General features: G+C 34.8%; 4 protein-coding genes across 4 annotated transcripts; 1 reads left to right on the top strand and 3 right to left on the bottom strand.

The window, feature by feature from the left end:
- Positions 1-1968: 1968 nt before the first annotated feature.
- LOC114190823 (flowering locus K homology domain-like) lies at positions 1969-7816 on the top strand. Its single transcript, XM_028079874.1, has 7 exons — positions 1969-2151; positions 2676-3190; positions 5170-5422; positions 5702-5850; positions 6268-6564; positions 6664-6858; positions 7402-7816. Exons 2-7 carry the CDS (start codon positions 2684-2686, stop codon positions 7585-7587), a joined length of 1587 nt encoding a protein of 528 aa, XP_027935675.1. The 5' UTR covers positions 1969-2151; positions 2676-2683; the 3' UTR covers positions 7588-7816.
- Positions 7817-12144: 4328 nt separating this feature from the next.
- On the bottom strand, positions 12145-14260 carry LOC114191254 (glycosyl hydrolase 5 family protein-like). The gene is made up of 3 exons (XM_028080427.1): positions 13682-14260; positions 12753-13362; positions 12145-12566 (listed from the first exon to the last, which is right to left on the bottom strand). The coding sequence occupies exons 1-3, from the start codon at positions 14258-14260 to the stop codon at positions 12145-12147; spliced, it is 1611 nt and encodes a 536-aa protein (XP_027936228.1).
- A 2126-nt stretch (positions 14261-16386) lies between these two features.
- LOC114191253 (glycosyl hydrolase 5 family protein-like) lies at positions 16387-18253 on the bottom strand. The gene is made up of 3 exons (XM_028080426.1): positions 17675-18253; positions 16746-17355; positions 16387-16559 (listed from the first exon to the last, which is right to left on the bottom strand). Exons 1-3 carry the CDS (start codon positions 18251-18253, stop codon positions 16387-16389), a joined length of 1362 nt encoding a protein of 453 aa, XP_027936227.1.
- A 1878-nt stretch (positions 18254-20131) lies between these two features.
- On the bottom strand, positions 20132-22247 carry LOC114191252 (glycosyl hydrolase 5 family protein-like). Its single transcript, XM_028080425.1, has 3 exons — positions 21669-22247; positions 20740-21349; positions 20132-20553 (listed from the first exon to the last, which is right to left on the bottom strand). The coding sequence occupies exons 1-3, from the start codon at positions 22245-22247 to the stop codon at positions 20132-20134; spliced, it is 1611 nt and encodes a 536-aa protein (XP_027936226.1).
- Between the last annotated feature and the right edge of the window lie 1877 nt (positions 22248-24124).

Here is a 24124-nt window from a genome sequence, read left to right as displayed (position 1 = left end):
GTACGGACAAGAGAATCATAACTAATAAAATCCTTTAGCGATGGGCCCCATAGTGGGCCCAATACCCGTCCCATCCATCAAGCTGCAACATCTTTATTATCATTACCACTGCCAGGGGTTCTCATATCTGCTCACATCAATAGAATCGATGATCATCGCAAAGGAGTAAACCACACACAATCATATAAACAAGCAAAAGGGTAAGCTAGTGCAAAAATGATTCTTATATCATAACACTCAACACACGAGTTCAGAGTCAAGCATAATTAACGTACATTCACACAAGAAGTACCAAACTACATAAGACACCAAGACTTGACTATCCGGATACATACGATGAGGTACCACCACCAAACTGTGGAATTACGTCCTAGCAGTGAGGCATCACCACGAGGCCTTCGCGGAATTACATCCTTACATGAGGCACCACCACGAGGCCTTCGTGGAATTATGTCCTGACCTTGAGGCACCACCACGTAATCTCGTGGAATTATGTCCTGGCCTTGAGGCACCACCACGTACTCTCGTGGAATTATGTCCTGGCCTTGAGGCACCACCACGTACCCTTGTGGAATTACGTCCATTAGATGAGGCACCACCATGAACACTCCTTACGAAGGTCATGGGATTACGTCCTACCCACACTTTACCCATGTTTCACTGACCACTCTTAGAGTTCTCATACACATCAATCTCAAGCCAATATGTATATATATTTACCAAACCAATCAAGCATATATCACACCATGCCCATGCTAAACACATCAACTTACAGTCCCAATATACCATATACAATACATATAACATCATGGCTTAAACTGTCTTAAGCGTACATCAGCCAATCATGTGAGACATACATACATACATATATATATATATATATATATATATATATATATATATATATATATATATATATATATATATATATATATATATACACTTAGAAATGCCCAAATCTCGCTCAAGCTAAAGAGACCTCGCTCAGGCAAGAGGAACCCATCGCTCATGCTACCTGCTCTCGCCTGGGCGAGACTGCAATAGGGAGCACGTCGAGGTCTCACTCAAGCTAGCCCAACTCGCTCAGGCGAGAATACTCTCGCTCAGGCGAGTGACCTTAGCTTAGGCGAGCTCTCGAAACAAAGATGGGAGTGAGCTGTTGCTGTTCTCGCTCAGGCGAGAGCTTTCGTTTTGAGCAACCAACCCACTCGCCTAGCCGAGTTCAGCAGAGCTCACCACTCTCTCTCGCGCAGAAACAGATCCACATCATTATAGCAGTATAATCCATGCATTGTCACACAACCAATAACATATATCAACCTTTCAGTACATAAAATAAACCAAACAGGCATCGAAAACTTAAAACAATAAAGCCCTAGCTTCCCTTACTTGGAAAGAGGCTAATAACAGACTATGACCTTAAGCCGATGAATCCAGCAGCTCCAAGAGCAAGGTTACGAACTCAAACAGCGGCATAGAAAGAATAACAGGGTTACTACGGTGAACCCTAACAGAAACCCCAAAAACAAACTTAGAAAGGAGGGAGTACGATTCAAGGATCAACTTACGTGAGACGAGGTGAGCTTTTGAGCTAGCACGAACAAGAGGGAACCAAACTCTAACAGAACTTCTGTTGATAGGAACAAAGGAGAGAGGAAGGTACTGTTTTTGCAAGAATGGAAAAATTGAGAGGGTTAGGCTGTCTTATGGGCTTTGGACACCCTATGAGCCAGTTCTTAGGCCCAACAAATAAGGCTAGGCCCCTTCAAATTTTAGGGCAGAAAAAGAGGATTTTATAAAAATTATGCACACATTAGTATATATATATATATATATATTTATTTATTTATTTTATCAACAATTAGTTAAATAAATAAAGGTTTAAAGCAAATTATTTTATTTACACTTAATTTTTTTGCATTATTTTTAAAAATTCAAACATCAATACTAATAAAACATAAAAATAAAAGAACCGCCAAAGTTGTGAATACGAGTAGGTTAAAGGCGAGGAAAGCAAATAAAATAAGATGTGGAGGTGTCTCCGTCTCTCATCCTTTACGAAAACCTAAATTCTGCACAGCACCGTTCTCTTCATATCCAAACGCCACCGTTGTTATTTTCTCTCCGTTATCCGAAGCTTCGAGAATCAAAGTAAGTTCTCTAACTCCGCTCTACTCGCGTGAGGGTTTCCACATTATCCTTTGTTTTCACTTTGCAATTTATTTATTTTTCGTTCGCTAAGAATATTCAAATGCGAGTTCTACAGTTTTCACTGTTCGTTAGGGTTGAATAACTGCATTCTGTCTCTTTGCTTTCGTATCTGAGCTTGTGCTCTTCGTCTTGTTCGGTTAAGTTGTTATTCTGCACTTCTTTCTGGTGTGGATGAACGGTGGATTTGATTATTTTTGTGTCGATTTGGGTTTTTCTTTTATTCAGCTGATGCAGGGTCTTGTTTTAGGGCATTGGAAGTTACGGAGTTTGATTTTAGGGTTTTGTGGATTTCAAACGGTGATTCTTGTTGTTAACTAGTCCTCTTCTTGATGAGTGTGTGTAGATGGAACAATTGATGTATTCTTTGCCCTCGTTTTATTTTTGTGTCATTTAATTAATTTGATTTTTGTGTTCTGTTGAAAAGGATACTGATGAGTTGTTGTTTCATGTGTTTGGTTTCGTAGTTGCTGGGATGTCTGGAGAAGTTTATGACGGACAAGATGCTGGCTATGTGCCCGAGAACCCTGAGTTTCCTCAAAATCATTCTGAGGAACATGATGGAGGAAATGTGATTGATGACTCAGGGTTTCAGCAATTGCAGCCTGATGAACACGATGAGGCCAATTTGGCCGTGGATGCTGATGTTCCTGAAAATAATTTTGATGGGAATGATGGAGAAGGTTTGCCTGAAAACCCTGATTTTCCTCCGCAAGAACATGCTGAGGAACAGCATGTTGAAGGAGATATGCCTGAGAATTTTGTCTCTGAGGAGAAACAGGAATCTCAGGAGGAGTTGAAAGTGGGTGAAGTAAAAAAATGGCCAGGGTGGCCTGGGGAAAATGTTTTCAGGATGTTGGTTCCCGTGCAAAAGGTTGGCAGTATTATTGGTCGTAAAGGCGAGTTTATTAGGAAAATTACTGAAGAGACTAAGGCTCGTATAAAAATTCTTGATGGCCCCCCTGGAACTGCAGAAAGAGCTGTGAGTGTATATTTTTCAGTTTCTTGTTATTCATGCAGTGATTGATGATGTTGGATTTTAACTGTTTCAAGCACATTATGTATTTTTCCTATCTATCTATAGGCTTATTAGAATTATTTGAATGGATTTATTTTATGGTTTTCCTGCAACACCCTCCCTACAGTTAAGCTTTATGATCTTCCCTTTTCTTCATTGATCCATTGTCTTATTGAATATGTGCATAGTTAACAATACGGAATGCCTTACATGACCTACATCAAAGTTGCTATAGTGGGTAGGGGATTGGTTACTTTTGCTGAACTATAGATTCAGGATAACTGATGCATAATTTATAGTATAGAATATATACAAATGCTTAAATATAAAGTATTATCTAAAATAATGATATATTCTTAATTCTTAAGCAAAAAGTTAGTCTAACGCACATTGTTCATTAATTTGAGCTATAACATTGTGAGAAATGAAACTACACGAAATTAAATGAAAATTAGGAAGATGATGGAGTTTATAGAAAAACAGAGGGCCATGACAAAAAAGATAGTGGAATTTGATGTACTATGAATAATACACTACACGAATAAACAGTGGTAGTCATATATGTCTTAGTTAAGTTGCAGCAGTTAAGTGTTTTTTGAATTGCAAAAGAGAATGGAGGTGAACTTGGCAAGAAAATGAATGGGCATTGCAGAAAAGGGGTTGATTATGCAAAATGTTAATATATGTTGTAGTTAAGTTGCAGCAGTTAAGTGTTTCTTGAATTGCAAAACAGAGATTGGAGGTGAACTTGACGAGAAAATGAATGGGCTGGAAAAGTGGTTGATTGTACCAGAAAGGGTGGATCCTGCCATCATATGGAACATGGCCACTATTGTTTCACGCAAAAGTGGTGTACTATGAGTTTCTTGTGGCCACCAGCTGCTCTGATGCTCTGCTGCAGTGTTATAGTACCGTATGGATTCTTTGCTCGATCATTATGAATCAGAGTCCTATATTTGTTAGTATCTTATTAGTACCTTGATGTAGAAAACATATTTTGATAAAACGAAGTTACATACTAGATTCGAGTCATGATAACAAATGAATATTATTGCTAAGAAATTATTTTATAAAAATAAAACAAACCATTAAGAAGGAGTGAAAGCAAATAATAAAAATAATCTAGTTGAACCCAATAAATAATAAATAATCAAAATTAATATATAAAAAGAGATGTCTTTTGTCACGATGACCAAATGGGTGTGTGCAGGTGGTCAGCTAATATGAATGACTAAAGTGACATCAATTGAAGTGCCAAAGTTCAAGTTGAAGGAAACGCTCATGAGCATTTACAACTGCTGAAACTGTTTTTGACTTAAGAATCAAATAGTCTGTGCAGATTTTGGTGGAAAGAAGCGTTCACTTCCTGGTAACTTCAGAACTTGGTCGATTGGTGTCTTGCCACACTCCCTGAAACACTTTCCTCGGAACATTCTTAAGTTACTAAAATAAGAATTAAAAAAGCTTATGAAATTTGAAATATATCTAATGTGTAGATCTGAAACTATATGGAAAAATTGTAAATCTGAAATATATCTAATTAATAAAACTGAAATATGTCTTGGTCCATTTAATTACTTCATATCATTATCAAATTCCTCTTAAGATTTACAATTATTAAATACAGTGTTTATGCTAATTTTTGGATTAAGGGATGATGCATTCTTCCTAAGAAATATAAATAATGTTAAAGAAAATTTAGTTTAGTAGAGTTGCTTATTTGTGGAAACAAAGACACCGATTGTTAGAAATGAAAATAAGGTTAACAGCTAGCATATTTGTTTTTTCTTTTTTTGCTAGTTATGCAATATTGATATGTATTTTTGCACCGAGGTGATGAATTAGCCATGGGTCAAGTATATAAAATTAGCTTGCTTTAAAATTTAAAATTTAGCTGCTTATGTTGTGTTCCTTTCTCAATTCTCCTTTTACGCTTTTTAAAGGTAATGGTTTCTGCAAAAGAAGAGCCGGATCGCACCATCCCACCTGCTGTGGATGGTTTGTTAAGGGTTCATAAACAGGTTGTCAATGTAGAGCCTCAATCTGCTGATGGTGGTGCATCAGGTGCAGGACGCACAGTTGTTACAAGGCTTCTAGTGGCAGATACTCAAGCAGGGAGCTTGATTGGGAAACAGGGAGCCACTATAAAATCCTTTCAAGATTCCACGGGTTGTAATATACGTGTTCTTGGTTCAGGTGCGCCTTCAAGCACTGTAAATTATATTAGGAAGTGTTACTTTTGTTTGTCAATGAACACATTTTCCTTATCAATATTTCCCCAAGTTTCCTACATATGTTATCAGTACCACTAGATCTATGCTTAGTAGGTTGGCTTTAGTTTTGTTCTGCTAGTCTTGTTATGTATGTGAAAAGTTGGATGTGTTGTCAAGTAATGAACTAATATTTTAGTAAACATATATTTATGATATCCAAGTTAACAATTATGGTACCTGAATCATATATTATATACAACAGAACACCTCCCAGTATTTGCTTTGCGAGACGACAGTGTTGTTGAAATACAAGGAGAATCCTCTGGGGTTCACAAGGCAGTTGAACTTGTTGCAGTTCATCTACGTAAATTCTTGGTTGACCGCAGCATAGTTGGTGTATTTGAAACACAGGTGAGTTCATTTTACTTTCAGTTTTTTATTCAAAATTGAAAGGTGCCAATTACCAAATTAAGAATGTAAATTGAGAATTTATCTCACGAGTTTAATCATGTCATGATAATTAAGTCTGATTTGAACACTCTAAGCTATATACAGAATGTTGTTTTCAAGCTTGGGTTATTGTTGAGGATAATTGATTGTGATAGGTTAGTCATAGGGTTGGATGGAAAGCGTTAGACTAGGCTTCCTGTAAATTGTATATGTATTCCTGTTTTTTTATCATTAGTTGTCTATGTAGTTTGAGAAGGAGTTTCAATGTTTTCCAAGTGTCATCACTTTATTTTCATGTGCTTTGAATTTAAGGGAACTTTTCGATTTTATACCATTCGTTTTGTGGATAATTTTTATTTTCTTCCCCCAAAACTTCAGATGCAAAGGCCAGATGTTCGGGCAAACCAGAATGTGCCACATGGTCCACCACACCAACCTTGGGGTCCTCCTCAAGGTTTTCCAGCTCCTGGACCTGTTAGTGGTGGTGGACCTGCTTTCCCACCCAATCCTCAGTATATGCCCCCTTCGCATAACTATGATAATTACTACCCACCTGCTGACCTGCCTCCCATGGACAAGCACCTTCATCAGGGTCCTGCACCTGCCTACGGAAGAGATACTTCTATGGGAATTCATTCATCCAGTGTGCAACCGCAGCAATCTGTTGTGACTAAGGTATCCTTTTTGCCAAGCTTGACTATTTCAGAGAGAGAAACATTGATTTTAAAACATTTTTTTTTTTGTGGTTTATATGATTTCTTTTGTACTATGTAGGTCACGCAGCACATGCAAATTCCTCTGTCCTATGCTGATGCTGTTATTGGAGCATCAGGGACAAACATCAGCTACATCCGTCGTGCCAGTGGAGCAAGTATTACAATTCAGGAGACCAGGGGTGTGCCCGGAGAGATGACTGTTGAGATAAGTGGTACTGCTTCACAAATACAGGCTGCCCAACAGCTAGTGCAGGTATTTTGTTTTAAAGGCTTTTGGCATTGTTTGATAGACTAGCTGGTTTTTTTTTTGGTAATTGGAAGTGGGAATGGTTAAATTTGTTTGGTATGTCTTTTCTTGTACGCATTACTAGCTTCCAAACTAGTTAATTCGCGTGGGTATATTAATTTCAAATACAAGTATGTTGGGGTTAACTTAAAGTTTATGTTTTCAATATTCATTCTTTTACATAAGATTATAAGTGAATGGTATAAAGAAAGTGTCCCACGAGGAGAGGAAATGTAGTTGACATCCAAGTATTTGTTGATGTCTAGTGTTTGTCATGAGGTTTGAATGATAACTGCTGTAGTTAGGCTTAAAAGAATATTGTTAATGCTGCGCAGGATAGAATAGATTGTAATTATGATTGTCCTGTTAATTATTTTTTTCAATGAACATGGAGTTAATGAATGCTTTATCTTAAGAAGTTTAAACATTGTTGGGGGCAAGGAGTGGATGGTCGTTGTTAGTTACGAGTGTTTTTGTTGTCATTATTATGGTTGCTTTTTTCTGATGCAGAATTTCATGGCTGAAGCTGCTAGTGCAACTCAGGAACATATGGGGGGATCAATGAACCAAGGTTACAATTCCTATCCTACCAGTGCTCCTGTGTACGCATCTCCGCCCTCAAGCGCTGCTGCTCATGCAGGCCATGTACCTTCAGCAGATTATGGACCCGTTTATGGCACCAATTATGGCTATTGAGAATATCACATTCAATTTTAGATGAGGGGCCATATCATTTGTAAACATTGAGCGTTCAATTTTAGCTGTACTAGTTCTCTTCCAGTCTCAGCTCCTATATTTTCACTGTATTACAGTTCGTATAATGACTCGATAGGATTTAGAGGATATGATAATGTGCTAGTTCTTTTTGTGGGCTTAACTAGCTTTCTAATCTTTATAAAGTAGGTTTTTTTGTTTTCGTCTTAAATTATTTCCCCGTTTGATCTTTATTCAAATGTTCATGCCGTATTTATAAAGTTTTTCTAATATTGGATGATTTATATTTAATCTTTATTATTAAAAAGGGAGATGGTTGATGTCATTACATAAAAGATATTTTAATGAGTACAGTAAAAAGGAAAAGTTCTTAGTGCCTGTAAAGTTTCTAAATTTGGGTAAATTGTGTACTTTTAGTTCATGGCTTATTTTATGTCAACAATATTAGTATTAAAACTAAATTATAATATTTAAATGCCTGGAGCTGCACATGTCGACCTGTGCGAAGTGGGATTGTACATTGGATATTCCATGAGGCTGTCACATAAAGGTTTCATCTGGCATTTGCTATCTGTCTTTTTAGGAAAGCAGTGCTTAGAAGATTTTCAAAATTTTGTTTGCTATAGAAAATGTTATTTTTTAAGTTTTATTTTAATCCTTATAAAAGTCAAACTTCAGCTTTACCTTTTATTTTTTGTCTCTGGTTATCATTACACTATCGTTAAAAGTATTATTAGGAATACACAACGAAAGTAAAGTGCAGGGCACAATACAAAAAATCAGTTTAACATGTCTGAACTTGAAAAGAAATATTTCGGACTACCTCATATGTCCCACCATTTTGGAATATTAACATTATTTATAAAGATTGTTTATTGATTGATTTTGTTTGGTTGAAGTTTTTATCTACTTCCTCCTTAACTTTCCGAAAGTAAAGAACGCTCTTATAATAGATATTGAAATCGGATCTAATATTTATATATGAGAAGTATCTTATGGCACTTAGCTCAATGTATAAAATAAATACATGCATTATCTAAATAAAGTATTAATTATTTATCTCTTTTTTTCAATATTATTATTGTTTAATGTTCTTAGTAAATAAAGTGTTAAAAATGTATTTTGAGTAATTTTTCATTTGGTATCTGTGTTGAAGTTCATTCTTAAAGAGTTTACAGTTTAACAAGGATTGTTTTTCTCTCCACAACTCATCTTAAGACTCTCCATTACTTAATAAAAACATTTGGAGCTCATGAGATTTGGACAAAATTTATTCACGCTTCTTTGGATTTATGATTCTTACTAGAAATCATAATATAATCTCTTTTTCATCCAATAATGAGACAAATCCCTCAACAATAATTAGCAATCTTAAAACACAAATGAGACACCTACTTCAAAAGAACAAAATAATACAAAACATAATTGCAACTATGTAATAGAAGAGTGATGATAATATTTGAATTCAACTAGCTAAAGACCAAAGTCTTGTTTGTCGTATTAGTGTATATAGGTTTATATTTTACAATTTGTTTTGACTCAGATTTCGTTTTTTTTTTATATTCTTTATTTTGTTATACGGTTATAACAACTTTGACAACTCACTTCTAGGGATTATAATCCATTTTCTTCTAAGTTCTTTACATTTAGAGAGCCTTTCGTCTATGATTAATAAGAATAACTTTTTTATATTCACTACTTGTTTTGCTTTATCTATTATAGTAGATTTAATTCTAATATGGTATCTAGAGCGTGAAACCTAATTTATGAGCATCAATTTTGAGCTCACGAACCCTCCTTCTCCAATGGTGTCTTCGACTCCGGTCATGTTCTCGTATGCTATATCCAAAAAAATATTTGATACTAATTTTTTACTCTGGAAGCAACAAGTTGAGCTTCATCAAAGCGCATCGACTTCATCGATATCTTGTCAATCCTTCCATCCCTTCCCAATTTCTATTCCTCTCTAATCATGATTTAGGGATTAAAAATCTAGAATATACTACTTGGGAGACCCAAGATTAACTTTTACTTTCATGGTTGTAGTCCTCTTTATCTACCCTATTCTTAGTGCGTATCTTTAGTTGTAACCATGCGTTTCAAGTTTGGGATAAAATGCATACCCACTTCAATTCTTAGACAAAGGCTAGTTGCGTACAAAACTACGTACCATGAAGAAAGGTGATAACTCTATCAATGAATTTCTTCTACGTATCAAGGCTCTCGTTCACTCTTTTAATTAAATTAGTGATCTTGTATCTAAGCACGAACAAATAGATGTTCTCTTTGAAGCCTTTCCTGTTGAGTATAAAGCCTTTCTTTCTTTTATGCATAGAACACCTGAACTATTCTCGTTCACCAAAATAGTCACTACTTGTTGCTTAAGAAGCACGCCTTGAGAGATTCAAACATGATAATGATAGTGTCTCTCTTAATCTCACTCACGCACATTCACAAATAGCTTCAAACCCAACTGTTCAAGTCACAAAGATAAGCTCGCAATCTACTCCGCATTTTCCCCATCCCCCTTTACATGGGGGTGGTTATCATTAGTGTAGCAGATCCAGTTGGGGTCGCAGGGGTGGGCGCTCTGGTATGTGGTTTAGTCATATACTTTTCATCCTACGCCACCTTAATAAAAAAATTATTCCTTTTATCCACCTCATTTTCAAGGAAATCAATTTACAAGGACCTGTTTCTCACCACATCCTCATCGACCATAGGCGTATTCTCATCATCCTATGCCACATATTCCATTGCCTAAACTGCATGCATATGTTACTCATGCCACACCTATCCCTGTTCCTGCACAACACTCTTAAAACTAGTTTGCTGATTTTGGAGCGTTGCAACATATAATCCCTGATGCCACCAATGTTATTGACCCTATGCCCTCTTCTAGGAAGACCAATCTTCCTTAGTATTCGACAGGGTTTAATCGTACATATTGTTGGTTCACAACCTTTTCTTCTCCTCACAATCCACACATTTCTTTACAGCTTAAAATTTTGTTACATGTTCATGCCCTTAATAAAAACCTTGTATGTGTCAGTCGGTTTGCCAAACATAATAATGTGTATTTTGAATTTCATGAAGTCCACCTTGTCAATCTAATATAAAATAATTCATCTTTAAAATGTACTGTTTTCATACTTCTTTTAATCTTTTTTAAGTGTTACATGAATTACATTTAAAGTAAATTAGTTGTCAAAATAGTGATGAAATAATTTTAATACTAATAATTTGTGCAGTGACCAAACTGGCAATCAATTATGTTAGCAACTAAAATATTTGTCACTAAATTAATGATTATATAGGTGAAAAATGAAAGTCATGCTTTTTGCAACCAAAGTTCTTTTTATCTTAGCGGCGAATTTAAAGATTAGTCTGATTTATTGTCTTTATCTTGATCGAGTTTCTGTCAAACCATGCACTATATCTACAATGTGTAAAGTGTTACGTGCCACATGTCCTTTGATCCACCAATTAAGGATATCTAGACCTAGATCTAGAATAATTGTGCACATGCCTAATTAGTATGGTTAGCCAATATACTCGGCTATGTAATCAAGCCTCCACACTCTTTGTAAGTTTACTCTTGAATTATTAGTGCAAAATACATGTCGAGATCACTCCATGACTTGCATTTTGAGAGTGCAGATTGCTAGAGCCTTCTCTTAGATTTTTCCTCTAGCCCTCCTCCCTATGTTGGCCTTACTCTTAGGAACCTTCTCCAAATCACTTTCACTGCCATTACCTCTCCAATCTTCGGTGCATCCTCCTCCTTGCTGCAAGGAAGCTTCATTCAACCATCAAAATCATCCATGGAGCTTCATTATCTACTATATCAAACTCGTAGCATTATATTTATTTATATAAAAAATGATAAAACACATTTAGCTAAAGGATGGTAGATTATTCTTTTTCTTTTTCGAAATTCAACTCCCTTATTTTATTATTTCACTTAGGAAGTTTTAATATTAGGTAATACAAATAAAAGTTAAATCCTCCTAAGTTTAAATTCAATCATCTAAAAAATCTTATGTTTTTTTCTTAACATAATACATGTTCTCCAAGTTAAGTTAAGTTCAATAGTTTTTTCATCTCAATATTTTTTAAAATGCTTGCAACACTACAACAAGCATTTCAACTCAGAATAGGTGGCCAAGTTGGTTTTGGTTTAATATAAGGTAATTTTTATTTGTCAAATGTTCGTCGTACTCAAAGCCATGGAAGATGCAAATGAAATGTTTCGTTGTGAGATTAGATACTCCCTTTTAAAGGTAATGAGATATTTATTCTCTATTAGTATTGTATCAATTTTGGAAACAAAATACTTGTAAAATAACCTTGATCCAGCTAAAGAAAATTAAATACTTATTTTATTAGAGATTTAACTTAATTATCCTAAACATATTACCCAAACACATTAGTAAATGCTGAATTGAACTAGGCAAAATGAAAATAATAAAAACAACATAAAAATTGAAAAAGGTTTATGCAATACTAATCTTAAACTCTTAAGGTAGATAACCTAAGCTACACATTGGTTTGAACAAGTTGGAACCACTGGCTTTGAGGGTCATCAAGACATAAAGAATCATCTTTTACGCAAATACACTTTGAAGTGACAATGGTGGATGAGTTAGAATCCTTTTGCAAGCAAAGTTGTCCCTTGTGTTGATTCATAGTTGCCAAGTGAAGTTTAGACAGAGATACAAATTTCCAAGAGCTGATATTCCCTTCACAATCGGAAACTACAACTGCAATCCCTTCACCAGCTGCTGTTAAGCACTTCTTAGTGCCATGTAAAAGGATTTTAGTCGCATTCTCTCCACGAACCCATCTGTTTTTGGTCTTACAACTTCCAAGTTCAACTTCATTCTTGTCATTCACTTGAGCACATTGACCAGATAGTGGGTGGTACAAGATATTTACAATGGGGTCCTTAGAGATAGGTTCTGCATCAAGAGCACACAACTTAGAAATAAGATAGGATATTATGTGTTTGAAAAAAAATGATAACTGATATCATAAGTTATTGAAATTTGATGATAACTATGTTATTTTAAAACCATCTTATGAGTGATGTCAATCTAAGAGTGCATGATATAACTGAACTTATTCGTTTAACTCAAAAAGCTTACCGAGATTCTTCCTTTGCAAAAGCTGGAACTTGTCAGTGAAGTTGGGATATCTAAGGTGATGCCATGTTTCATCCATTACACCAAATGACTCATCAACTTGAACCTGGTCTTTCTTAATATAGTAGGTACCCTGGAAAGCCCAAAATCCCCAGTCCAAATCCTTTCCAAGAAGATAGGTTTGGAGGCATGTCAAGAACCTGTTGTCTTCCACTGAAGAACCTTCCTCGTTGAACCCAAACTCTGTAAAAATCAAAGGAGTTGCATTCTTGCCCGTGGTAAGGAATCCAGCTCTATAGTCTATCGCTTTAACGTTGTTGGCACATATCCTATTCAATGGTTGCTTTGTCCATATCTCTTTCAATTTGAGTGTCCCAATTCCAGACCATGAATACAAATGTGTCTCAAACACCATTTTCTTACCCAAGTCTATCTTCAATGGTTTTCTCCTTAAGAACTGCAACTCAGTGTCATAGTTCAAACCTGAGATAAGCACAAGCACATTTGGATTTGTCTTGTGAATAGCCACTGCTCCTTGGCTCATGTACCTGTACCAATCCTTCAAATTTTGGCGAGGACCATGCAACTCATTCCTCAAACTCATTGCTACAACCTGTTAGTAAACCAAAAGTAATAACAAAGTCATCTTGTATTCAATTTTATCCAAAGAGAAGGTAAAAAGTCAAACTATTATCTCTAAGTTCAGCCCTATACTAAAATCTGTGAACTTTTAGTCTATAAATATAAAGGTTACCTGCAAAACTTTGGCAACACGTATGAAAACTTTCTAACAGAGATAAAGTTCTAACAGGTCGTGTAAAGAATAAAACTTCTACTTCTTTTTTACAGGGATTAAAACTAAAAAAATAGAAAAATTAATAGAGATCAAAGAGCATAGTTGAGCGAAAAAAAGGAAAAAGAAAAGTACATACGACATGATTTTCGCTGAAGTGTTTGGCTGCCAAAGTAAGGCCATGCAACCATTCCTGAGGATTGAAATGTCTGTCATGGAAGAAGCCATTCTCATCATCATCATCGCAACACCACATTGGCTCACTCACATGGTTATCAAGCAAGACTTTCATGTTCTGAACTCCAAGTTCATGAACAACAGCATCAAAGGCCTGAACATGTGTCATGGACAACACAGAAGGATTGTTCTTGGCAATGCCTTCAACCACTTCGGGTACATCCAACGAAGCAAAGGTGGCATTCACATTCTCATCGGCATAGCGTGTCCACATGTAGATTGCATAGGTGAGACGTACGCAGTTGAACTTGTGCTTCACAAGTTCACCAACAATGTCCTTCATGGCCCTTTTGTCAAGACCCTCAGGGATCATTGGTTGAAGGTGGCCAGCCCAATTGGCACATACCAACTTGACACGTTGTCCTGTCGCTTCATCCATGATCCATCTGTTGTAAGTAGATAAAGGGTATGCATTGCAATGCGACACATAGATGACTACAAGGAGGAGAATAAAGACAAAACATGAACGTATTCTAGACATTTTGGCTTTGAATTGAAAAGAACTTTGATGTTTGAGAAGAAAGCATGCAAAATAAATATATAGAGTTTTTGTGTTTACATTTAGTAACAATGGTAACAATATTTTTTCATCCCAATCCTTTTTTGTTAACAAAGTTTCGTTGTAACTTATTAACTCTTTATTTTTCTATCACCGTCATCTACTTGTTATTCATGTTGAAAAACAATAAATTGTATCCTTTGTTTAGGTCATTAACTACCTGTTAAGCTTAAACATGGCATTCAAAAAAAGTATTAGGTTTGAATTATGTAACATAGTTTCTAAACATATCAATGACATTTTGAGTTTCCTAGTTTCCGTTGTCAGGAATTCAATTAGTCAATGTTGTAAGCAATTTTCCATGTTATATGTTAGAGGCTTAATCATCAAAATTATAGATTATTTAGTAAGTATATACGTTTTACGTTTATATAAAATAAAAAAAAATGTTATTTAATGGTCGAAATAAATAAGTTCCAATCTATGATAAAGAGTTGTCATTAAATTACATTTAAAGTAAATTAGTTGTCAAAATAGTGATGAAATAATTTTAATACTAATAATTTGTGCAATGACCAAACTGGCAATCAATTATGTTAGCAACTAAAATATTTGTCACTAAATTAATGATTATATATGTGAAAAATGAAAGTCATGCTTTTTGCAACCAAAGTTCTTTTTATCTTAGCGGCGAATTTAAAGATTAGTCTGATTTATTGTCTTTATCTTGATCGAGTTTCTGTCAAACCATGCACTATATCTACAATGTGTAAAGTGTTACGTGCCACATGTCCTTTGATCCACCAATTAAGGATATCTAGACCTAGATCTAGAATAATTGTGCACATCCCTAATTAGTATGGTTAGCCAATATACTCGGCTATGTAATCAAGCCTCCACACTCTTTGTAAGTTTACTCTTGAATTATTAGTGCAAAATACATGTCGAGATCACTCCATGACTTGCATTTTGAGAGTGCAGATTGCTAGAGCCTTCTCTTAGATTTTTCCTCTAGCCCTCCTCCCTATGTTGGCCTTACTCTTAGGAACCTTCTCCAAATCACTTTCACTGCCATTACCTCTCCAATCTTCGGTGCATCCTCCTCCTTGCTGCAAGGAAGCTTCATTCAACCATCAAAATCATCCATGGAGCTTCATTATCTACTATATCAAACTCGTAGCATTATATTTATTTATATAAAAAATGATAAAACACATTTAGCTAGAGGATGGTAGATTATTCTTTTTCTTTTTCGAAATTCAACTCCCTTATTTTATTATTTCACTTAGGAAGTTTTAATATTAGGTAATACAAATAAAAGTTAAATCCTCCTAAGTTTAAATTCAATCATCTAAAAAATCTTATGTTTTTTTCTTAACATAATACATGTTCTCCAAGTTAAGTTAAGTTCAATAGTTTTTTCATCTCAATATTTTTTAAAATGCTTGCAACACTACAACAAGCATTTCAACTCAGAATAGGTGGCCAAGTTGGTTTTGGTTTAATATAAGGTAATTTTTATTTGTCAAATGTTCGTCGTACTCAAAGCCATGGAAGATGCAAATGAAATGTTTCGTTGTGAGATTAGATACTCCCTTTTAAAGGTAATGAGATATTTATTCTCTATTAGTATTGTATCAATTTTGGAAACAAAATACTTGTAAAATAACCTTGATCCAGCTAAAGAAAATTAAATACTTATTTTATTAGAGATTTAACTTAATTATCCTAAACATATTACCCAAACACATTAGTAAATGCTGAATTGAACTAGGCAAAATGAAAATAATAAAAACAACATAAAAATTGAAAAAGGTTTATGCAATACTAATCTTAAACTCTTAAGGTAGATAACCTAAGCTACACATTGGTTTGAACAAGTTGGAACCACTGGCTTTGAGGGTCATCAAGACATAAAGAATCATCTTTTACGCAAATACACTTTGAAGTGACAATGGTGGATGAGTTAGAATCCTTTTGCAAGCAAAGTTGTCCCTTGTGTTGATTCATAGTTGCCAAGTGAAGTTTAGACAGAGATACAAATTTCCAAGAGCTGATATTCCCTTCACAATCGGAAACTACAACTGCAATCCCTTCACCAGCTGCTGTTAAGCACTTCTTAGTGCCATGTAAAAGGATTTTAGTCGCATTCTCTCCACGAACCCATCTGTTTTGGTCTTACAACTTCCAAGTTCAACTTCATTCTTGTCATTCACTTGAGCACATTGACCAGATAGTGGGTGGTACAAGATATTTACAATGGGGTCCTTAGAGATAGGTTCTGCATCAAGAGCACACAACTTAGAAATAAGATAGGATATTATGTGTTTGAAAAAAAATGATAACTGATATCATAAGTTATTGAAATTTGATGATAACTATGTTATTTTAAAACCATCTTATGAGTGATGTCAATCTAAGAGTGCATGATATAACTGAACTTATTCGTTTAACTCAAAAAGCTTACCGAGATTCTTCCTTTGCAAAAGCTGGAACTTGTCAGTGAAGTTGGGATATCTAAGGTGATGCCATGTTTCATCCATTACACCAAATGACTCATCAACTTGAACCTGGTCTTTCTTAATATAGTAGGTACCCTGGAAAGCCCAAAATCCCCAGTCCAAATCCTTTCCAAGAAGATAGGTTTGGAGGCATGTCAAGAACCTGTTGTCTTCCACTGAAGAACCTTCCTCGTTGAACCCAAACTCTGTAAAAATCAAAGGAGTTGCATTCTTGCCCGTGGTAAGGAATCCAGCTCTATAGTCTATCGCTTTAACGTTGTTGGCACATATCCTATTCAATGGTTGCTTTGTCCATATCTCTTTCAATTTGAGTGTCCCAATTCCAGACCATGAATACAAATGTGTCTCAAACACCATTTTCTTACCCAAGTCTATCTTCAATGGTTTTCTCCTTAAGAACTGCAACTCAGTGTCATAGTTCAAACCTGAGATAAGCACAAGCACATTTGGATTTGTCTTGTGAATAGCCACTGCTCCTTGGCTCATGTACCTGTACCAATCCTTCAAATTTTGGCGAGGACCATGCAACTCATTCCTCAAACTCATTGCTACAACCTGTTAGTAAACCAAAAGTAATAACAAAGTCATCTTGTATTCAATTTTATCCAAAGAGAAGGTAAAAAGTCAAACTATTATCTCTAAGTTCAGCCCTATACTAAAATCTGTGAACTTTTAGTCTATAAATATAAAGGTTACCTGCAAAACTTTGGCAACACGTATGAAAACTTTCTAACAGAGATAAAGTTCTAACAGGTCGTGTAAAGAATAAAACTTCTACTTCTTTTTTACAGGGATTAAAACTAAAAAAATAGAAAAATTAATAGAGATCAAAGAGCATAGTTGAGCGAAAAAAAGGAAAAAGAAAAGTACATACGACATGATTTTCGCTGAAGTGTTTGGCTGCCAAAGTAAGGCCATGCAACCATTCCTGAGGATTGAAATGTCTGTCATGGAAGAAGCCATTCTCATCATCATCATCGCAACACCACATTGGCTCACTCACATGGTTATCAAGCAAGACTTTCATGTTCTGAACTCCAAGTTCATGAACAACAGCATCAAAGGCCTGAACATGTGTCATGGACAACACAGAAGGATTGTTCTTGGCAATGCCTTCAACCACTTCGGGTACATCCAACGAAGCAAAGGTGGCATTCACATTCTCATCGGCATAGCGTGTCCACATGTAGATTGCATAGGTGAGACGTACGCAGTTGAACTTGTGCTTCACAAGTTCACCAACAATGTCCTTCATGGCCCTTTTGTCAAGACCCTCAGGGATCATTGGTTGAAGGTGGCCAGCCCAATTGGCACATACCAACTTGACACGTTGTCCTGTCGCTTCATCCATGATCCATCTGTTGTAAGTAGATAAAGGGTATGCATTGCAATGCGACACATAGATGACTACAAGGAGGAGAATAAAGACAAAACATGAACGTATTCTAGACATTTTGGCTTTGAATTGAAAAGAACTTTGATGTTTGAGAAGAAAGCATGCAAAATAAATATATAGAGTTTTTGTGTTTACATTTAGTAACAATGGTAACAATATTTTTTCATCCCAATCCTTTTTTTTTAACAAAGTTTCGTTGTAACTTATTAACTCTTTATTTTTCTATCACCGTCATCTACTTGTTATTCATGTTGAAAAACAATAAATTGTATCCTTTGTTTAGGTCATTAACTACCTGTTAAGCTTAAACATGGCATTCAAAAAAAGTATTAGGTTTGAATTATGTAACATAGTTTCTAAACATATCAATGACATTTTGAGTTTCCTAGTTTCCGTTGTCAGGAATTCAATTAGTCAATGTTGTAAGCAATTTTCCATGTTATATGTTAGAGGCTTAATCATCAAAATTATAGATTATTTAGTAAGTATATACGTTTTACGTTTATATAAAATAAAAAAAAATGTTATTTAATGGTCGAAATAAATAAGTTCCAATCTATGATAAAGAGTCGTCATTAAATTACATTTAAAGTAAATTAGTTGTCAAAATAGTGATGAAATAATTTTAATACTAATAATTTGTGCAGTGACCAAACTGGCAATCAATTATGTTAGCAACTAAAATATTTGTCACTAAATTAATGATTATATATGTGAAAAATGAAAGTCATGCTTTTTGCAACCAAAGTTCTTTTTATCTTAGCGGCGAATTTAAAGATTAGTCTGATTTATTGTCTTTATCTTGATCGAGTTTCTGTCAAACCATGCACTATATCTACAATGTGTAAAGTGTTACGTGCCACATGTCCTTTGATCCACCAATTAAGGATATCTAGACCTAGATCTAGAATAATTGTGCACATCCCTAATTAGTATGGTTAGCCAATATACTCGGCTATGTAATCAAGCCTCCACACTCTTTGTAAGTTTACTCTTGAATTATTAGTGCAAAATACATGTCGAGATCACTCCATGACTTGCATTTTGAGAGTGCAGATTGCTAGAGCCTTCTCTTAGATTTTTCCTCTAGCCCTCCTCCCTATGTTGGCCTTACTCTTAGGAACCTTCTCCAAATCACTTTCACTGCCATTACCTCTCCAATCTTCGGTGCATCCTCCTCCTTGCTGCAAGGAAGCTTCATTCAACCATCAAAATCATCCATGGAGCTTCATTATCTACTATATCAAACTCGTAGCATTATATTTATTTATATAAAAAATGATAAAACACATTTAGCTAGAGGATGGTAGATTATTCTTTTTCTTTTTCGAAATTCAACTCCCTTATTTTATTATTTCACTTAGGAAGTTTTAATATTAGGTAATACAAATAAAAGTTAAATCCTCCTAAGTTTAAATTCAATCATCTAAAAAATCTTATGTTTTTTTCTTAACATAATACATGTTCTCCAAGTTAAGTTAAGTTCAATAGTTTTTTCATCTCAATATTTTTTAAAATGCTTGCAACACTACAACAAGCATTTCAACTCAGAATAGGTGGCCAAGTTGGTTTTGGTTTAATATAAGGTAATTTTTATTTGTCAAATGTTCGTCGTACTCAAAGCCATGGAAGATGCAAATGAAATGTTTCGTTGTGAGATTAGATACTCCCTTTTAAAGGTAATGAGATATTTATTCTCTATTAGTATTGTATCAATTTTGGAAACAAAATACTTGTAAAATAACCTTGATCCAGCTAAAGAAAATTAAATACTTATTTTATTAGAGATTTAACTTAATTATCCTAAACATATTACCCAAACACATTAGTAAATGCTGAATTGAACTAGGCAAAATGAAAATAATAAAAACAACATAAAAATTGAAAAAGGTTTATGCAATACTAATCTTAAACTCTTAAGGTAGATAACCTAAGCTACACATTGGTTTGAACAAGTTGGAACCACTGGCTTTGAGGGTCATCAAGACATAAAGAATCATCTTTTACGCAAATACACTTTGAAGTGATAATGGTGGATGAGTTAGAATCCTTTTGCAAGCAAAGTTGTCCCTTGTGTTGATTCATAGTTGCCAAGTGAAGTTTAGACAGAGATACAAATTTCCAAGAGCTGATATTCCCTTCACAATCGGAAACTACAACTGCAATCCCTTCACCAGCTGCTGTTAAGCACTTCTTAGTGCCATGTAAAAGGATTTTAGTCGCATTCTCTCCACGAACCCATCTGTTTTTGGTCTTACAACTTCCAAGTTCAACTTCATTCTTGTCATTCACTTGAGCACATTGACCAGATAGTGGGTGGTACAAGATATTTACAATAGGGTCCTTAGAGATAGGTTCTGCATCAAGAGCACACAACTTAGAAATAAGATAGGATATTATGTGTTTGAAAAAAAATGATAACTGATATCATAAGTTATTGAAATTTAATGATAACTATGTTATTTTAAAACCATCTTATGAGTGATGTCAATCTAAGAGTGCATGATATAACTGAACTTATTCGTTTAACTCAAAAAGCTTACCGAGATTCTTCCTTTGCAAAAGCTGGAACTTGTCAGTGAAGTTGGGATATCTAAGGTGATGCCATGTTTCATCCATTACACCAAATGACTCATCAACTTGAACCTGGTCTTTCTTAATATAGTAGGTACCCTGGAAAGCCCAAAATCCCCAGTCCAAATCCTTTCCAAGAAGATAGGTTTGGAGGCATGTCAAGAACCTGTTGTCTTCCACTGAAGAACCTTCCTCGTTGAACCCAAACTCTGTAAAAATCAAAGGAGTTGCATTCTTGCCCGTGGTAAGGAATCCAGCTCTATAGTCTATCGCTTTAACGTTGTTGGCACATATCCTATTCAATGGTTGCTTTGTCCATATCTCTTTCAATTTGAGTGTCCCAATTCCAGACCATGAATACAAATGTGTCTCAAACACCATTTTCTTACCCAAGTCTATCTTCAATGGTTTTCTCCTTAAGAACTGCAACTCAGTGTCATAGTTCAAACCTGAGATAAGCACAAGCACATTTGGATTTGTCTTGTGAATAGCCACTGCTCCTTGGCTCATGTACCTGTACCAATCCTTCAAATTTTGGCGAGGACCATGCAACTCATTCCTCAAACTCATTGCTACAACCTGTTAGTAAACCAAAAGTAATAACAAAGTCATCTTGTATTCAATTTTATCCAAAGAGAAGGTAAAAAGTCAAACTATTATCTCTAAGTTCAGCCCTATACTAAAATCTGTGAACTTTTAGTCTATAAATATAAAGGTTACCTGCAAAACTTTGGCAACACGTATGAAAACTTTCTAACAGAGATAAAGTTCTAACAGGTCGTGTAAAGAATAAAACTTCTACTTCTTTTTTACAGGGATTAAAACTAAAAAAATAGAAAAATTAATAGAGATCAAAGAGCATAGTTGAGCGAAAAAAAGGAAAAAGAAAAGTACATACGACATGATTTTCGCTGAAGTGTTTGGCTGCCAAAGTAAGGCCATGCAACCATTCCTGAGGATTGAAATGTCTGTCATGGAAGAAGCCATTCTCATCATCATCATCGCAACACCACATTGGCTCACTCACATGGTTATCAAGCAAGACTTTCATGTTCTGAACTCCAAGTTCATGAACAACAGCATCAAAGGCCTGAACATGTGTCATGGACAACACAGAAGGATTGTTCTTGGCAATGCCTTCAACCACTTCGGGTACATCCAACGAAGCAAAGGTGGCATTCACATTCTCATCGGCATAGCGTGTCCACATGTAGATTGCATAGGTGAGACGTACGCAGTTGAACTTGTGCTTCACAAGTTCACCAACAATGTCCTTCATGGCCCTTTTGTCAAGACCCTCAGGGATCATTGGTTGAAGGTGGCCAGCCCAATTGGCACATACCAACTTGACACGTTGTCCTGTCGCTTCATCCATGATCCATCTGTTGTAAGTAGATAAAGGGTATGCATTGCAATGCGACACATAGATGACTACAAGGAGGAGAATAAAGACAAAACATGAACGTATTCTAGACATTTTGGCTTTGAATTGAAAAGAACTTTGATGTTTGAGAAGAAAGCATGCAAAATAAATATATAGAGTTTTTGTGTTTACATTTAGTAACAATGGTAACAATATTTTTTCATCCCAATCCTTTTTTGTTAACAAAGTTTCGTTGTAACTTATTAACTCTTTATTTTTCTATCACCGTCATCTACTTGTTATTCATGTTGAAAAACAATAAATTGTATCCTTTGTTTAGGTCATTAACTACCTGTTAAGCTTAAACATGGCATTCAAAAAAAGTATTAGGTTTGAATTATGTAACATAGTTTCTAAACATATCAATGACATTTTGAGTTTCCTAGTTTCCGTTGTCAGGAATTCAATTAGTCAATGTTGTAAGCAATTTTCCATGTTATATGTTAGAGGCTTAATCATCAAAATTATAGATTATTTAGTAAGTATATACGTTTTACGTTTATATAAAATAAAAAAAATGTTATTTAATGGTCGAAATAAATAAGTTCCAATCTATGATAAAGAGTCGTCATTAAATTACATTTAAAGTAAATTAGTTGTCAAAATAGTGATGAAATAATTTTAATACTAATAATTTGTGCAATGACCAAACTGGCAATCAATTATGTTAGCAACTAAAATATTTGTCACTAAATTAATGATTATATATGTGAAAAATGAAAGTCATGCTTTTTGCAACCAAAGTTCTTTTTATCTTAGCGGCGAATTTAAAGATTAGTCTGATTTATTGTCTTTATCTTGATCGAGTTTCTGTCAAACCATGCACTATATCTACAATGTGTAAAGTGTTACGTGCCACATGTCCTTTGATCCACCAATTAAGGATATCTAGACCTAGATCTAGAATAATTGTGCACATCCCTAATTAGTATGGTTAGCCAATATACTCGGCTATGTAATCAAGCCTCCACACTCTTTGTAAGTTTACTCTTGAATTATTAGTGCAAAATACATGTCGAGATCACTCCATGACTTGCATTTTGAGAGTGCAGATTGCTAGAGCCTTCTCTTAGATTTTTCCTCTAGCCCTCCTCCCTATGTTGGCCTTACTCTTAGGAACCTTCTCCAAATCACTTTCACTGCCATTACCTCTCCAATCTTCGGTGCATCCTCCTCCTTGCTGCAAGGAAGCTTCATTCAACCATCAAAATCATCCATGGAGCTTCATTATCTACTATATCAAACTCGTAGCATTATATTTATTTATATAAAAAATGATAAAACACATTTAGCTAGAGGATGGTAGATTATTCTTTTTCTTTTTCGAAATTCAACTCCCTTATTTTATTATTTCACTTAGGAAGTTTTAATATTAGGTAATACAAATAAAAGTTAAATCCTCCTAAGTTTAAATTCAATCATCTAAAAAATCTTATGTTTTTTTCTTAACATAATACATGTTCTCCAAGTTAAGTTAAGTTCAATAGTTTTTTCATCTCAATATTTTTTAAAATGCTTGCAACACTACAACAAGCATTTCAACTCAGAATAGGTGGCCAAGTTGGTTTTGGTTTAATATAAGGTAATTTTTATTTGTCAAATGTTCGTCGTACTCAAAGCCATGGAAGATGCAAATGAAATGTTTCGTTGTGAGATTAGATACTCCCTTTTAAAGGTAATGAGATATTTATTCTCTATTAGTATTGTATCAATTTTGGAAACAAAATACTTGTAAAATAACCTTGATCCAGCTAAAGAAAATTAAATACTTATTTTATTAGAGATTTAACTTAATTATCCTAAACATATTACCCAAACACATTAGTAAATGCTGAATTGAACTAGGCAAAATGAAAATAATAAAAACAACATAAAAATTGAAAAAGGTTTATGCAATACTAATCTTAAACTCTTAAGGTAGATAACCTAAG

The sequence above is a fragment of the Vigna unguiculata genome, chromosome 7 (genome assembly GCF_004118075.2).
Source record: "Vigna unguiculata cultivar IT97K-499-35 chromosome 7, ASM411807v1, whole genome shotgun sequence".
Classification (NCBI taxonomy): domain Eukaryota; kingdom Viridiplantae; phylum Streptophyta; class Magnoliopsida; order Fabales; family Fabaceae; genus Vigna; species Vigna unguiculata.
This window is presented reverse-complemented; position numbering and strand designations above follow the sequence as displayed.